The 16,959-nt window shown below is 44.2% G+C and overlaps 1 protein-coding gene across 1 annotated transcript; it reads left to right on the plus strand.

The window, feature by feature from the left end:
* The first annotated feature begins 494 nt into the window (after positions 1–494).
* LOC138611280 (tripartite motif-containing protein 16-like) lies at positions 495–2,699 on the plus strand. The gene has a single exon (XM_069684278.1). The coding sequence runs from the start codon at positions 510–512 to the stop codon at positions 2,187–2,189; it is 1,680 nt and encodes a 559-aa protein (XP_069540379.1). The 5' UTR covers positions 495–509; the 3' UTR covers positions 2,190–2,699.
* The last annotated feature ends 14,260 nt before the right edge of the window (positions 2,700–16,959 follow it).

The raw sequence follows: 16,959 nt of genomic DNA on the forward strand, positions 1-16,959 counted from the left end.
TGCACATAGGAAAAGATAGGCTAGCATATGTTGAATGAACCTGCTATAGGCGAACTGACTCCAGCAACTTGAAATAAGCTAAAGTAGGATTTTACTGTCAACGAAAGCGAACCGATTTGCCAGTCACGTTAGCCAACTTTGCCAGCTGCTCCGCCTCACGTTAGCTTGCTGGTATATGTAAAAGGCCTGCAGATGCTGCTGAGTCTGCTCATCTAGAACTGCGGGGCGAGGTTTCACACACGAAGTATGGCTCTCACACCGCTCCTCTTCCTGGAATGAAGCCGAGCTTGATAACCCCTCCCTCTTCTTCCTGCTCTCACACACAGCCAGCTCCACTCAGACTCAGATCCTTCCTTGTTCCCTCCCCTTCAGATCTACAGTTTGAGGATGGGTGTAACCAACCAGAGCTGACACTCACTGTACAAACACATGATGTGTAGATCAGAGCTCAAACTAGTTTTAGTGTTGAGGAAGTGAAACTCAGACTGTCGTTGTCACTGAGAGGTGAAATGGCGCAGAAAGGAGTTCAGCTGGACCGAGAAACCTTCTCTTGTTCGATCTGTCTGGATCTACTGAAGGATCCGGTGACTGTTCCCTGTGGACACAGCTACTGCATGAACTGTATTAAAACCCACTGGGATACAGAGGATGAGAGGAGAGTCTACAGCTGCCCTCAGTGTAGGCAGACCTTCACACCGAGGCCTGTCCTGGTGAAAAGCACCATGTTAGCAGCTTTAGTGGAGGAGCTGAAGAAGACTGGACTCCAAGCTGCTCCTGCTGATCACTGCTATGCTGGACCTGAAGATGTGGCCTGTGATGTCTGCACTGGGAGAAAACTGAAAGCCTGCAAGTCCTGTCTGCAGTGTCTGGCCTCTTACTGTGAGAAACACCTGCAGCCTCATTTTAATGCAGCTCCTTTAAAGAAGCACAAGCTGGTGGAGCCCTCCAAGAAGCTCCAGGAGAACGTCTGCTCTCGTCATGATGAGGTGATGAAGATGTTCTGCCGTACTGATCAGCAGTCGATCTGTCATCTCTGTTTAATGGACGTACATAAAGGCCACGACACAGTCACAGCTGCAGCAGAAAGGACCGAGAGGCAGAGAGAGCTCGGGGTGAGTCGACAAAACATCCAGCAGAGAATCCAGGACAGAGACAAAGATGTGAAGCTGCTTCAACAGCAGGTGGAGGCTATCAATCGCTCTGCTGATAAAGCAGTGGAGGACAGTGAGAAGATCTTCACTCAGCTGATCCGTCTCATGGAGAAAAGACGCTCTGATGTGAAGCAGCAGGTCAGATCCCAGCAGGAAGCTGAAGTGAGTCGAGTCAGAGAGCTTCAGGAGAAGCTGGAGCAGGAGATCACTGAGCTGAAGAGGAGAGACGCTGACCTGGAGGAGCTGTCACTCACAGAGGATCACCACCAGTTTCTACACAACTACCCCTCACTGTCACCACTCAGTGAATCTACAGACTCATCCAGCATCAAGATCCGTCCTCTGAGGTACTTTGAGGCTGTGACAGCGGCTGTGTCAGAGGTCAGAGGTAAACTACAGGACGTTCTGAGGGAGACATGGACAAACATCTCACAGACAGTGACTGAAGTGGATGTTTTACTGCCACAACCACAGCCCAAGACCAGAGCTGAGTTCTTACAGTACTCATGTGACATCACACTGGATCCAAACACAGCAAACACACAGCTGTTATTATCTGATGGAGACAGAAAAGCAACATTAATGAGTAAACAACAGTCTTATTCTAGTCACCCAGACAGATTCACTGATTATAACCAGGTCCTGAGTAGAGAGAGTCTGACTGGACGTTGTTACTGGGAGGTGAAGAGGAGAGGACGAGGAGTTTATGTAGCAGTCGCATACAAGAGTATCAGCAGAGCAGGGAGCGGGGATGAATGTGTATTTGGAAACAATGACAAATCTTGGGCGTTAGATTGTGACAACAACGGTTATAACTTTTGGTACAACAATGTGAAAACTCCTGTCTCAGGTCCTCGGTCCTCCAGAGTAGGAGTGTACCTGGATCACAGAGCAGGTATTCTGTCCTTCTACAGCATCTCTAAAACCATGACTCTCCTCCACAGAGTGCAGACCACGTTCACTCAGCCTCTCTGTGCTGGACTCACGTTTTACTGGTGTTCTCCTGGAGACACTGCTAAGTTGTGTAAAGTGAAATAGACAGAAGTCATGTAAGGGACAGCGGGTTAACTTCTGTGTTTTAATTCTTCAGCTTGATTTTTATTCATGTTTGTTGCTGAGAGCTGATTGTTGTCACATCTTTGTCACCTGTCAATCAAACTTGATGGGCGGTACTTTGACGTCTTCTCATGTGTTCTGTAAATGAGCTCCTTTAAGTGACGCTCCTTCCTGTGTCTGTTTAGCCATGGAGGCTTTCACTGCTCATGATGATCGATGTTCACCTGAACTGACATTTCTCTGCGTGAAAATAGAAACTTCTCTCTGCTCTAAATGTTTGTTGATTGTTTGTATTGATGCGTTGATATGCTGTTGTTTCTGTTGTAATTCATGAGTGTGAAGAGAGAAAGCATCAGACCTTTCTTTAACGGACACATTTTGTTTTCACCACTTTGTACATTTGTAGAAAATCTATAATCACATTGATATGAAAAAGTTTTGTTGCTTTTTAAACGGATGAAAAATGTCCTCTGAGGTCTTTTAAACCTTCAATGATCATGATGAAATCAATAGTTCAGATTGTGGTCAAACAAACTGATGGTGTGGATGAAGTGAATCTGTTGATGAAATCAGGAACAAGAATCATTGAACAGACTTTACTGATGTGATGTGTGAACAAACTGAACTTTGACATCATGAATAAACAAACAGGATCAAAGTGTTTCCTTCTCGTCGTCATTGGTTGGAAGCTGTCCTCGATGCTGTGAGTCTTCTCTTCACAGGCGTCTCTTATCAGTTATCTCATCATGACTAAAACAGTTCTACAAGGTTTAACCCTTTAGACCCCAGCACAGTTTGTATATGTATAAGTGAGATCAGATCACAAGTGGTCACTGAAGACTCATTCGAGGGGCTGGTCAAAGCTAGGTGTGAGCTGCTGTGCTTAGAGCTGACCACTTGTGATCGGATCACCCAGGACGCCAACGATGATGTGGATAACACCAGGTCTGAACAGGTCTAATAATAAGGATATTTGTTTCATAACCAGCTACAAACTCAGAGGAGGTTTCAAACTTCACTGCTGTGATGAAAACTTCACTTCCTGGAGACTTCTTCGACGACAATTGTGACGAAACTAAACGAGCGTGTATAAAACGTCTACATTTTCCAGATTCATCCAGTCAGGACAGTCTGCAGGTGAGCTGCAGGACGAATCATCTGGTGCATTCAGGTCCTGTGGAGATCAGAGCTTCAACCACTTATTTGATAAATGTGCTTAAATGCATCTAAAATAAACCTTTTACTCAAAGTCACATGTTGAATTTAACATGTTCTTCAAATATGCTTAAAGGACTTTATAGGTGAGAAAAGGTTGAGGACGTCATTTCTTCTGCAGCATTCATTTCTCTATTTGTCTTCTATTGTTTTAAATTATCATCATTGAGCCAAACTGTACTTTAAGAGCAGCAGAGGAGCTTATTTTCAAACACAAACCCTGTGATTCAAAGAACAGTTTCCCTCCTGAGGTTGAAATAAGTGTTTTTAAATGAGAAATGAACTCGATGGGAAACAAACACAAAGTATGGCTCTCACACCGCTCCTCTTCCTGGAATGAAGCAGAGCTTGATAGCCCCTCCCTCTTCTTCCTGCTCTCACACACAGCCAGCTCCACTCTGACTCAGAGTCCCTCCCCTTCAGATCTACAGTTTGAAGATGGGTGTAACTCGGGCTGGGTGATATGAAAGCTCCTATGTCACGATATTGGAGCTTTCATATCAGTAATAGACAAACGTTAAACCAAATGTGACTGTGTGAAGGGTGGGCAATAGGCTACTTAAATACAGGCTCAGATAATTAGTATACAACCACATGTACTTTACATATTTCAATAACAATATATATCACAATATGTTTGTTTTCTGGTAATTTAACAAAAAATGAGTCCTTGAATGAAATGAAATGAAAAATTTGGATAATCCTGTGTGAACTGCAAACTTAAAAATTTCACGTACATTTAAGGATGAAAGATATATAAAATAAAACCCTAGCCTTCAATATGAAAATGTAATGCATTGATCTCTGACAGCACTATAAACATATCTTCTGTAGAGTCTGTCAAAGGCTTGGAAAGTAACACTTCAGTATGTTTTTTCAAAGTAAAGTAAAAGCCCGATCTAGCTTTCTGACTCATAGACTGTACAAAAAGATGGACGACATGACGGCTCGCCTCCTCCGTGCAGCCAGGCAGTTCTGGGTGAGCCGAGCGGAGGACGAGCCGCGAGAGGAGACGTAACTAAAACAATCACTGCAGTCACTGAAGTTTACAGACCTGTGAACGTTAACCTCAGACCAACATGGAGAAGCTGTTCAGCTGTTAAACACGTCGGCGTTCGGGATCCTTGCTGTTTTGTCGGTAGGTTAAGATCTCTACTGACTCTGGCTCCAAATGACGTCACCATTGCAAGACCACGCGTCGTCCATCTCTTTATACAGTCATTGTTCTGACTCCCCTCCTTTGTTCACAATGCTTTTATTTTGAAGTGTTTTTCCGGAGCAGCTGTTTATTTATTTTTTTACTTTATTTACATTTCTAGTGTTTGGTAGATAAAGTGTCTCACAAAGCTCCTTGCTGCGGTTCCTGCTTCAAATGAATGGAATAAAACTCACGTGGGCCTTAACCTACATTATGTTAGTAAAACATGAATAACATTACAGACGTAACTCTCTCTCTCTCTCCCTCCGTCTCGGCTCATACAGTTGTTTTCGCTGTGTGTTAATTAAGGTCCCGTTTCTTCTGTAAATAAGATAGTTTTCTGTTTAGACCAACCCCCGGAAACCTGTTAAACCAACACCCAAAACGACCCCTGGATATGGCAAACAGCCAGGTCAAGTAAAGAGTGTTGAATGTATATATTTTATTTATGCTTATTAATTATTTACAGCGGAGGAGACGCCTCTTCATTCTTACCTGTATGTAATAAATCTAAATGACTTTTATGAAGCGAACATATTCAAATTGTTTATGGTAAAACTCGTGTAGAAAGACAGGGCTGGCTGGAAAAGCCCAGCTGAAGCCGCAGCAGACACGCAGTCGACATGCACCCAGCCGTCACGCTCAATTGCCGTAAATCGCGACAGAGGCGACATAGAAAAACACACGAGCTGACACCCAAACAAACGCATGTTGTGTAGGTCTGAGCTCAAACTAGTTTCAGTTCTGAGGAAGTGAAACTCAGACCGTCGATGTCACTGAGAGATGAAACGTTTGGCTTTGAACGAGCAATGTTTTCTCTTAATAAACTTACTCTTGGCTGCATGTTGATGTTCCATGTGAAAAGAAACAGCTGAAACCAAAAATAAGTAAATAAATAAAGGTGTCCCTGTTTTTACTCAGAGTTTCTTTCAGTCCGACGCCTGAGAGATCATTCACCTATTACTGCAGGCTGCTGCTGGATGAAGCTTTTATACACACATACACACTTTGCAGACATACTACATGCTACCGCTGAACGCAGGATGCAGTAAATAGTACGTAGTATGTAGTATATAGTACAGCATTTCGAACACAGCCACACACTGCAAAAAAAGATTCACTTCAAGAAAACGTATGGCTGCTTTCACGCCTAAAGCCCGTTTGTTTGGTCTGAATCAAACACCAAATTGTTACAAAGTTGCATTTTGCCTCCAGTTTGGTTTGTGTTCAGACGGCAGATTTAACCAGCGGACCAAAAGTTTTAAATGCGCGAGGAAACTGCTCTCTGACGGTCTGAATGTCCACGTGGGAGAACTCCCTGAATAAACAGAGAGAGAGAGAGCACGCTCCTCGATCGCACTCAGCACGATCGCAGACTTTAATGTTTATTTTTTTTTTACTTTTAACCGTCATTGTCCCACAGCTCGATCACTTCCATCTCCTTTAGTTGTTCACTGAACAGTTTGAACACCTTCGTGTTCTTGTTTCTCCTCAGCCCATATTTCTGTCAGAGCCCTCGCCTCGTCGCTCCCCCACGTCTGTCCTCTACTCATCTTGCTGCCTGGCTGCGTGGCTGTCTCTGCAAGTGCCAGCATCCGTTAACTTCCCACAATGCACTGTGTTTTGGTTTCCTTCCTGTATTACGTCCTACTTTAAGTCTGATGATGTTCTCACCTAAATCGAACAGGGCCGTGGTTCGTCTGGAAACGGACCGAGTCCCGTCCGGTAGTTTGGTCCCGACAGAGTTGGACTGCGTGTTCTCACCTGTCCAAAGGAACCTTTGCAGGTAAAGTCCGAAAGTGCAGACCAAAGCTATCTGGTGTGACTGCACCCTTTGTCTCCTTACTCCTCTTTAAATCTGGATGCATTTGCAAATTCACCTCAACTTTCAGATTATTAACATGTTACAGAATTTCACCCGTCAGTTTGTGAAAGGACAGACATGTTTTAGCTTGCTGCACGTCTTTCATTTGATCCTTCTTTGGATTCATGCTACGAGCTCGTCATTTATTAACCGATACTCTGAAAATATTCGTTTGCCTCTTTGTGATTTTGTGTGTCAGGCTCCTCCCCCTTTTTCTCCACCACCACCTGCCCTTCATGCCCTACTTTCACTGTAATCCCATCACAGTAAAGACTTCTGTTAGATGTGTTTGTGATGTGATGCAGCGACTCCCAGCAGGACAGCAGCTCAACTCTGCCCTCTAAGGTGAGAAATGTGGTAACTGTCGGTCTGTGCAGGAGCGGGGAGAAGAAGAGGGGGACATCATGACTGAGCAACATTACTGCACATAAACAAACTGCAGGCTTTATCTTTTGGTTAGATTCTCTCTGTTCCTAATCCAGAGCTTTTTTTAACATCTGAAAATCCTCATGCAGCCAAATATGAAGAATTATTTCATTTGTTTCATTAGAACAACATCATGATTCACTGGTGCAATTTCTGCAGCACAAAGACGTCCCTCCGGCAGCTGTTTTCAGGGGATTATGGCACCGTGATTGCTGTTTCTGAAAGTGTTGAATTTAAGAAATCAGACAGATAAAAGCCGGCCTCTGAGGGACATGAGAGTTTGCAGAGAGGAATGGGACAAACTGCAGATATCTGTGGGGAAATCTTAAATCTCATCCACATTTTAAAAAAGATTACAGAGTGCAACACTTTGTTTTACTGTTTGCTGGAGTTTGCTTTCCATATTCTAAGACAAATATGCTTTAAATGCCTACTACAGACAGAATGCGATTAAGTTCCCCGCACAGGAGGGGGAAAAACACACGGCTCTCCGGTTCCTTTGAATACGAAGGTGCTTCCTCGTAACTTTCTTCTGCTTGGAAACAACAGAAATTCCTGAAAGTCTGTGTGTGGAGGGATGCACCAACAATAACCCTGAACCAGAAAGGATCCAAATAAAAAACCTGAACCTTTTTAAGAAGTTGATAAAGGCAGTAAGACACGAGGTATCCGCAGGAAGAAGGGCAAACTAAGAAAGGATTGCACCCACTCACCCTGAGCCGATGAGACAGAAAGAAAAGGCTTATTAAAGGACACACAAAGGGTTAAATGTACCCCGACTGAGGCCCTCTGTACTCCTGTGCTGTTTTTACGTATTCAAATCATTTGGGGTAAAATTGGCCCCTTTTTTTTATTCAAATGAGCCTAATTAAAAATGATAATAATGAAAAACAGCCTAAAAACACACGCAGAGTGAAATTAGGGGAATTATTGCATCCTTAGAAAGTTGGTACTAACTGGAGTGCATGGCAACAGTTCAACCTTCAGAACGCTTAAAATAAAAGTATTTTTCCTCTTGTAAAAACACATTTCATGAAGAGTCTCTGCTCTCCAAAAACATGACATGACTTCTTTCTTCTTTATCTGAACGTGTGGAGAAAACTACACGACCACTGAAAGAGACGCCGTGAGCTCTTGTTTCCGGGCTGCATCTCCTTATTTCATTATTACACAACTAGATTCTTTGATCATTTTCTCACTTCTAGAACAGAACTTCAATTTCAGCTCGCAAGTTTATCCTCTTCTTTTGTCCTCTAGCTGTATATACATTCTGCATGTAGCAGAAATAGATGGCTGAGTGCAATTTTGGGATATTTATCACCCTGAACTGTTAGGATGCTCAGATGAATCCACACCGACCATCAAAGAGTTGACCGTCCTTTTAATGTGCAAAATGTATTCATGTGTTTGTTTTTCATTTTTTTAAACGTGTACTTGACGCTGGTCTTGTTAAAGAATTAATCTTGAAGATGTTCATGTAAATAAAGTCTCTCTCTCTGAATGAGGTAACACAATGGTGACTGAGCCTGTGGCCCACTGATGAAAGCCTTTGCATTTGCAGTATATAGTGTTATTATGGGCTGGGTGTCTGTGGCGACGCGTTCTCCATCAGCCAGCAGTGGTTGGTCTGCCAGAGAGGGTAGGCGGAGCTAAGCGGCTGCTTTTCCGCTCTCTGCAAGTGTTGCGAGTAAACAGTAATCTACTATGGCTGAACAAACAAAGAAAAGATGGATGACTACAGATACAACTTCAACAAGAAGTGAAAATCCAAAGAAGAAGAAACAAACTCGACGCTCAGATGAAGCAAACAGTCTGAAAAGGAAAGCGACCGTCAGCCAGGAAAATCAAGAGTTACAACCGGAGCCGACCGTGGACGTCACACATGCAGCACTGTCTGGATATCTGGGAAGTGTGCTCTTGTAATTACCGTTTATCACCACAGGTGTCGCCAAAGAGAAGGAAACTGAGATCTTCAAGATGACCATTTTAAAGACTTTCTGTGGCATGGTAAGACAACTCAGAGTAACAGTGATTCAGAAAATGAAGCTTTCTGTAAAATGTAATTACTTTAGTGTTTCACTTCATCTTTGATCGTTATTCACTTTCTTATTCATTTTATCTGCATGTTATGTTTGTTGTAAGAGCTTAGCCCTAATAAAATGAACGGTAAAAACAGATTTTGTAGGATAAAAAATACCTCATCTGACTCTTTTTTTAGAGGCACATTACCCTGTAAGTAGAGCACACATGCTTTAACAAGTGAAAGTCCTAAAAAGTCATTCAGATCCTGCCCACCTGAGCGTGGGTGTGAAACAGTGTGACTCTGCAGGTAATCCAACACCCGTCGTCCCTCCACCTGTCTGTTTCAGGACTTCTATCGACACGCTCTGCCATCCTCCCCCCTCCCTCCCTCCCTCCGTCTCCTTGTTCTGTGGAGGATGACTCACTGTTGTCAGAGTTTCCTCGACTCACTCACTAACACACACACACACACACACACACACAGCGATAGGAGTGTGTGTCTCGCTCTGTGCAGTGGGACTCTTCAGCTCTTATGTCACCGATCTGTTTGTCACACTGAGCCGCCTGGGAGACAAAGTCTGAACAGCAGCTTCTGAAAACCAAAACTCTCATAGAGACTTGCCTAAAAAAGCCTTAATACAAGAATACGTTGTTACTGTCTCCTCCTCGGTGTCTATGAGGGGGAAAAACTGCGTCAGACTTGTTGGACTGTAAATAAGTCACCAAGTAATCTCCACAAGGCTCCAGCAGCACAAACACGGCCCAGAGGTTACGTTCAGTGACTGAATTAGCTGAGGGGACACCTAGCAGACAGCTAGCAGACAGCTAGCAGCTCCCAGCTGTCACTCAAAGAGGCCACGCCCCTAATGCTGCATCACTTTAAGCCTTAATATAACCTAAACAGGTGAGTTGTATAAAGATTCTCCCCGTACAGTTGCCCTGAAGAGAGAAATGAGCTATAGAGAACCAAACAGTTTTTTGTACCAGGCTGTAAACATGTTTATTTCTGCTGTAAAGTTTAACATGGGGCTCTATGGGGACTGACTCACTGCTGGAGACAGCCTCAAGTGGACACCAGAGGAACTGCAGCTTGTCTCATCTGTGTTGGCTTCATTTCTCCGCCCAGGAAGATGCTGCTTGGATATCATCTCCAGTAAATGTGAGAGAAGTTGTACAGGGGGGAAACCAGCAGCACATTTTTCATCTTTGTAATTGTTTGTTTACATTTCCTGCAATGAAAATATGCATGTGCTTGTGTGCTCCTTGACTAACACCGCACTTCCACTGGTTGTGTGTCCGTTGCGTAACAGCTGCAGTTTGACTCCGTGCTCCGCTGTCCGTCAACACCCACCGGCTGCGTTTTCAGTGCGCAGCACGGAGCAGCATCGCCACACAGCTGGAGCCGCGACACCAATACGACATGTGCCATAAAAACAATTACCGAGGTTATTGATCCCAACTGAAGAGTTAAAGAAGGCTGGACCTGCTTGGATTTCTCTCTTTTTTTGAGATTTTTTCGGCTTCTTCCAATGCGTTAATAACCCATTTATAAACATGCACTTAAGTCGTTAAGTGAAATGCGACCAGGCGTCAACACGGAGTATTTTATTCTGAAAATTACCCGGATGTTTTAATGTGGTTTTGGTGTCTGATTTCCTGTCTCGCCCGATCAGATCCGTGCTGAAGTTAATTGAAGAAATTTAAGCCCTGCGTATCAGAGCGGCAGAGACGCAGCGCAGCGGAGCAGGTGGAAGCACTGTCTTTGACTAAACTGAAACCTATCCGCTCTGCTGCCGTAACGGAGCGGAGACGGACCGAACAGAACGTCTGGTGGAATTTACGGGTAACAGTTGCACTTTCCAGTCATGAAGCACTAAAGAAATATCAGCCAATATAATTCAGTGTGTAACCCTGCTTACTTCACTTAGAGTAGCAGGCCATCGTACAGAAGAGTAGGGAAATACTTATTATTATAATGATTAGACTATAATGCATCATTAGGCTGCACAGTGCACAGCTAGAAGGTTCCTGGTTCGAGTCCCGGTTCAGACGTAGCGGGCCTTTCTGTGTGGACTTTGCATGCATCTCCCCGTGCATGCGTGGGTTCCCTCTGGGTACGCCGGCTTCATCCCACAGTCCAGACGTGCTCGTTAGGTTCACTGTGACTCATAAATTACCCGTAGGTGTGAGTGTGAGCGTGAAAGGTTGTCTGTCTCAGTCGCCCCTTTTACACTGCCAGTTCATCGTCATCGGTAGTAAGAGAGGTGAAACGGCGTCTGTGTAAGCAGAGGAGCCGGTGTTTGTTTACACCTCGCGCACGTTTTGCTTCCGGAACGCTGTAAAAACACACTGGTTGGCTTCACGCCGGCGTTGCTTGGTCCAATGTAAAATGGCAAAGGCTGCATGACGGCGGAGCTTCGTCACGGCGCTGAGTGTAACCCCGCCTCTCGCCCGGTGACAGCTGGGATAGGCTCCAGCCCCCCGCGACCCTGAGCAGGGGATAGACGATGCATGGATGTATCGATGATTTCGAGGTCTGTTCATCGTTGGATGTGATGACACAAAGACCACGTGTCAGTTAAAATACAGAGAAGGCGTGTGTTTTCATTGCTGATCATTAAAAGTCTAAACTCAGTGCTGCATGATTCAGATTATCTTTCAAACTGCTGTCGCTAAATCTTTCATTATTTCCCATCTCAGGCTCGTCAGCCATTTTTCCTTGTCTGAGGATTTCCTCCATGCAGAGTGTCTGATCTCACACTTACTCTGCTCTCACTCCTCCAGTCTCACCTTGATGTAAACGCTGCTATTCTTAGCCGACTGATGAAGAACGAGGCCCACAGCGGAGAGAGACAGGTGCTGTGGCACCTTTCACATCTGATGGAAAAGGAATGACAGCCTCGACGCCGAGTGCTGCACGGTTTTGTTCTGTCATTACGCTGAAACTTCTTGGGAAGTGTTGGCGGGTAAAGCGAGGTTACTGTCTTTAATGCATTCTGCTCTGCAAGATGCACCTCGCTGCAAAGTGGTCAAAAAGTTGGATAATACAATTAGGAAAACAATCAGCAGGTTAAAACCACCCTTGTTTAAATGATCTAATACAGACGATGCTCCTTGTTTGTCTCTCTGTTTCCTCCTCTGCCCTGCACACCCACTGTCTCTTCTGTGCCCTGGGTGTAACTGCATTCTTATACGGATGAAAATATGTTGAGTTGGTGTTCAGGTTTGCCAGGTCAGGTTCAGACATGACTCTGCACTCATGTGTGACAACCTTAAAAGACATCAGATGTACAGGGATGTGATATTCCAGAGATCTGTGACAGAGAGCGTGTGGACATGAAGAGTGTGTTAGTGAAGCCAAGTGTCCAGATTTTAAAAGTATCTCCAAAACGGGATCTTTTAATACAATGAAGTTACTTGAAACCTGAAATTATTTTGTGCCCCCATTTCCAAGATGCACAGCGAGGGCATCTATCTCTGACGACGATATATCCTCTGGGAGTGAAGTTTTCGGGCATTCCGCTTTATCCAGAATTTAACGTCTTCAAGCGAAAACCTTCCTCCTCCGTGCGCTGCATTGTTTACAGTCCAGTCAGCAGCTTGAGAAGCGACCGTGTGTTCAGATCAAAGGTAAATTCTCCCTCCAGATGTGTCTGCTAAATAAAGCTGTCATCTCTCGGTTCGTCCCATCCCCCGGAGGAGCGCCCGTTCATCTGTCTGTGCTGAGTCTCAGTCTCACTGTAAACAGGAAGTTACACAGAGGCTGCACTCTGGCTTACTGCAGCGGGATGAAGCCCAAACAGAAACAGATTTTCTTGTGATCGACTTTAATTAACGGCTCTTCAGTTTGCTGAAAGAACAACATCATGATGCAGATTAGGAACAACATGAAGCTTTGTCAGGTCTGTCCTCAAGAGGAGAAGAAAACTACTTTAACATGAGACGGAGGGCGGAGCCATCATTTATGATGCATTTGAGGAAGTCAGGAAATCTAATTGCTGAGAGGCTTTCGTGACGCAGCGTCAAGCAGATTTATCTCAAGTTGAATGTTAGCTGCAGATTGTTAGCTGTTAGCATGCAGATGTCTGTTTATAGAGATGAATAAGAAGCTAAATCGTCGTCGGATGAAGCTGATGGGAGTCAGGATGTCATTACGGCGGATTGCGTTACGCCTGCTTTTGCTCTCCACACGTACTGTCCCCTGCATACACCAATGCCTGCTGATACCTTATTGGTCAATACTACTCGGTTACAAACTACTACAAACGGAAAACCGAACATTTCCTGTAATAAAATCCAGTCCCACACTTACAGATCAGTATTTTTATGCGGATTCTGTAAGTTATAATAACCAGATGGAATAAGAATCTTCCACATGTGCAGCAGCCATCGTGCTTGTTTTTGAAAACAGGCCGTGCACCTTTGTGCTGTTATCGTGCAGTCAAACCCCGCCTATATTAGTTGTGATGGGCTCAACCTCAACCAGGTGCTGTCAGAACGAGAGAGGGAAGAGACGCCAAAGAAACAAATGAGCTTGTAGATTGAACAGGTTCACAGTATTTATACACGAGAGAAACAGCAACATTACTGAGGAACAGTTTGGTGGCTTTAGTGTCCTTTAAAGTCACTCTCATCTTCGTGAATCCCCCCCGCTCCTGGTCAAACACATAAAGGTTCGACAACATATTGATCGGAACTCTGGGACCGTTGACCTGTCCATCAAAACGCCCGGCCTCCTGCAGGCTGGGTGTGAAACATGTGTCAGAGTTGCTCTTGTGTTTGTCGGACGCTGAGGTCGTTTGGGTGGAGGTTAAACTCCAGCAGCCGCTGCTTTCATGACTCTGCAGCAGCTCACAGCGGGCGCCTGCCTTCCTCCCACACAGCCCTTTGAAGTGCAAACTGAGGCTTTCGACAGCACTTTTCACCTCCACCTCTGGGCACTGCAGAGACGAGTGTGTGTGTGCGTGTGTGTGTGTGTAGAGAGATTTATAAAGCGAGAGACAGATTGATTAAATGCATTATAGAACGCACAGTCTTCTATGCCCTTTCATGTGTTTACAGGTAAACCTTTGAAGAAAATACGTGTTGCTCTCCTGACAAACACACAAAGTGTTTCAATAAAGGAATGAATTGCGGATCACTCTGATCATGCTTGTCTTATTTCCTCTAATTAATACAAATTGAGGCTTTAAAGTAAAATTGTCTCTTTCACCTCTTTTAAAGAATAAATCCTGCAGTGTCCTAAAGTTCTTTGCAGTAAGGATCACTACTTTGTTACTTCCTACCCCTCACTTCCTTGACTCCACTTTCTGACCTCTCCTTTCCTCATTGATTGGTTGTTGTCTCCACTCTTTGCATTCTATCTAACCCGATGCCCATGATGATAGCTAACCTGTAGATTGAATCTCCTGCTTAACAGTCTTTCTTCCCTAAAGTTGTTTTAACTGAGCTGACAGGCCCTGACATCTCATCAGTCATCATGTCAGGTCAGGACAGTTCGCCTGTACAAGTTTGGAGCATGATCTGCAGCTTCAGTAGAGAAATATATGTGGTGAACATTGTGGTAAATCAACACTTTCAGGAATGACTCACACATAAAGTGATAATCTCAAAGATCTCAGTTTCGTTCTCTTTGGCGGCACCTGTGGTGATAAACGGTAATTACAGGAGCACACTTCCCAGATATCCACACAGTGTGTGACGTCCACGGTCGGCTCCGGTTGTAACTCTTGATTTTCCTGGCTGACGGTCGCTTTCCTTTTCAGACTGTTTGCTTCATCTGAGCGTCGAGTTTGTTTCTTCTTCTTTGGATTTTCACTTCTTGTTGAAGTTGTATCTGTTGTCATCCATCTTTTCTTTGTTTGTTCAGCCATAGTAGATTACTGTTTACTCGCAACACTTGCAGAGAGCGGAAAAGCAGCCGCTTAGCTCCGCCTACCCTCTCTGGCAGACCAACCACTGCTGGCTGATGGAGAACGCGTCACTAACTGGGCGCCGCCACAGACACCCAGTCCATAATAATACTATATACTGCAAATGTAAAGGCTTTCATCAGTGGGCCACAGGCTCAGTCACCATTGTGTTACCTCATTCAGAGATAGATAGAGACTTAACAGACATTTATTTACATGAAAATCTTTAAGATTATACCTTTAAAAGTAAACAAACAAGTACAGGGTTAAATGTTTATAGTTTTAATAGGTTTCTACGGAAGCCCTAAGAGGACATGCATAAATTAGTTTTATTTATTTTTCTCGAGATAACAAGTCATTTCTGGTTGTTTTCTCGATTCAACTTATCTCAGCTTATTAACTCATTCATCTCCAGATAACAAAGCTGGTATTGTCGTGATAACGGGACAATTTTCTGTCGATGTAGAAAACAGAACAACAGGCTGCTCACGGTGATGTTACAGAGCAGGACGTGCCATGCTGCCATCGCCCACGCTGATGAGGTCAGTTCAGCCTGTTTTATGTTTGTTCGGTGCTTTTGCAGCTCTGAGGAGTTGTGATCGTCTGACGTTACAGTGGTGCAGCGTTGTTATCTCGAGATAATGAGAAGTCGAAAACAACCGGAAATGACCTGTTATCACGGGAAAACGCAGTAAATAAAATGTATGTACCTGGATGTAGTCACAACCAGCGCAAGCTAAAAAGCTCCCAGGGCGCTGAGTAGGAAGGATGATGGTAAGACTGCTTCATCCGCCCATTTCATGGAAGTCTGCAACATGGATCTCCTTCTGGACTCCACTCTCATTTAAATCCAATCCTGGCAGCGAGTCTGGTCTAACAGGTCATCAAACTGACACTGGTCAGCTTCATGCTGCTGCGATAACGTTCATTTAGGAACACTTGTGTGCTTAGACATGATGGTGTTTGATTTTCTGACATATCTGGAAGTTTGAACGCAGCTTTACGACTATCAGCTGTTCTGTCTCTGATCCCTAAATGAAGTTGGCCTACAGAAAGCTCGTGGAGATGAAGAGCCTGCCTGGTGTCAGAATCCACTCATCAACAGGTAAACTGGTTCAGACTTAATGCACCAACAATCCCCACAGCAGCCAAACAGTCAGCAGCCATTTTCCTGCTAATGAGAAAACTGTGCCTGTCTGAGCGTTTCATTGACTTCACCTGTTCGCTGATAACACTCGTCAGTGTTGTGCTGAGGATCAGTGCGCACCACTGAACACACCACTCCGAACTGAACGAGATAGTTTGTCCTCTCTTTGAGTTTATATGCATTTCTTACTCATACACGTTCATATCTTGATGTATCACAGATTTTTACTCCATTATGGCAGTTATTGAAATTATAGCTGTCTGAGCGTTTCTTGAAAGGCCTCAAAGAACCCGAACAACCACTGTCGTCATATCACAGGTGTTAACCTGTCATAATCATAAACAGATAAGAAACCTCGCACTATGCTTTCTGCAAACAGCTTCAGAGGTTGTGTCTTTCAGTTGCTTCATAAACAAAAGCACAAGCTCGCCAGATCAATTTCTTCATGTGATGAGGCTACCGTTTTTGTCCACAGGGGGCGCCAAAATCAACACAAAATTAAAGTCACCCACAGCTGCTTTAAGCTGTGTGTAACAAGCGTTTGTTAAAAGTGCTATGAGGAGTTTTTAACAGGTTTCGAACTGACTCAGTTTAAAGTCGAGCTGAAACGGCATTTCGAGAGTATCTAGCTTCCGTATCGTGACGTATTTCCGAGTGAAACAGGACGTGCAGGCGGGACATATCATTAGAGGGATTTGATTTGATCGTTGAGAAGTGGGCGTAGACAGACGCTCTCCACAGTGCAGTAGCTAGCTAACTGACCGAGCGTTCTTGGTGCTCTGCGGCTAAATGTTGCAGATTGATTGGTTGAAATTGTTTTGTGCTAACTTACGTAAGCACGCGGGAAATTTAGTTTTACCGGAAGAAAAAATGATCTGATTTTGACATAAGAATACGAAGAAATGGATTTTCTGTATTTTTTTTGGCCTATATTGTCAAATAGATGCACAATATTACCGGGGATGTGA

This window comes from Semicossyphus pulcher, unplaced genomic scaffold (assembly GCF_022749685.1).
Source record: "Semicossyphus pulcher isolate SPU_LCO1_2020_fin unplaced genomic scaffold, fSemPul1.0.p SCAF_7, whole genome shotgun sequence".
NCBI classification, from domain to species: Eukaryota; Metazoa; Chordata; class Actinopteri; order Labriformes; family Labridae; genus Semicossyphus; species Semicossyphus pulcher.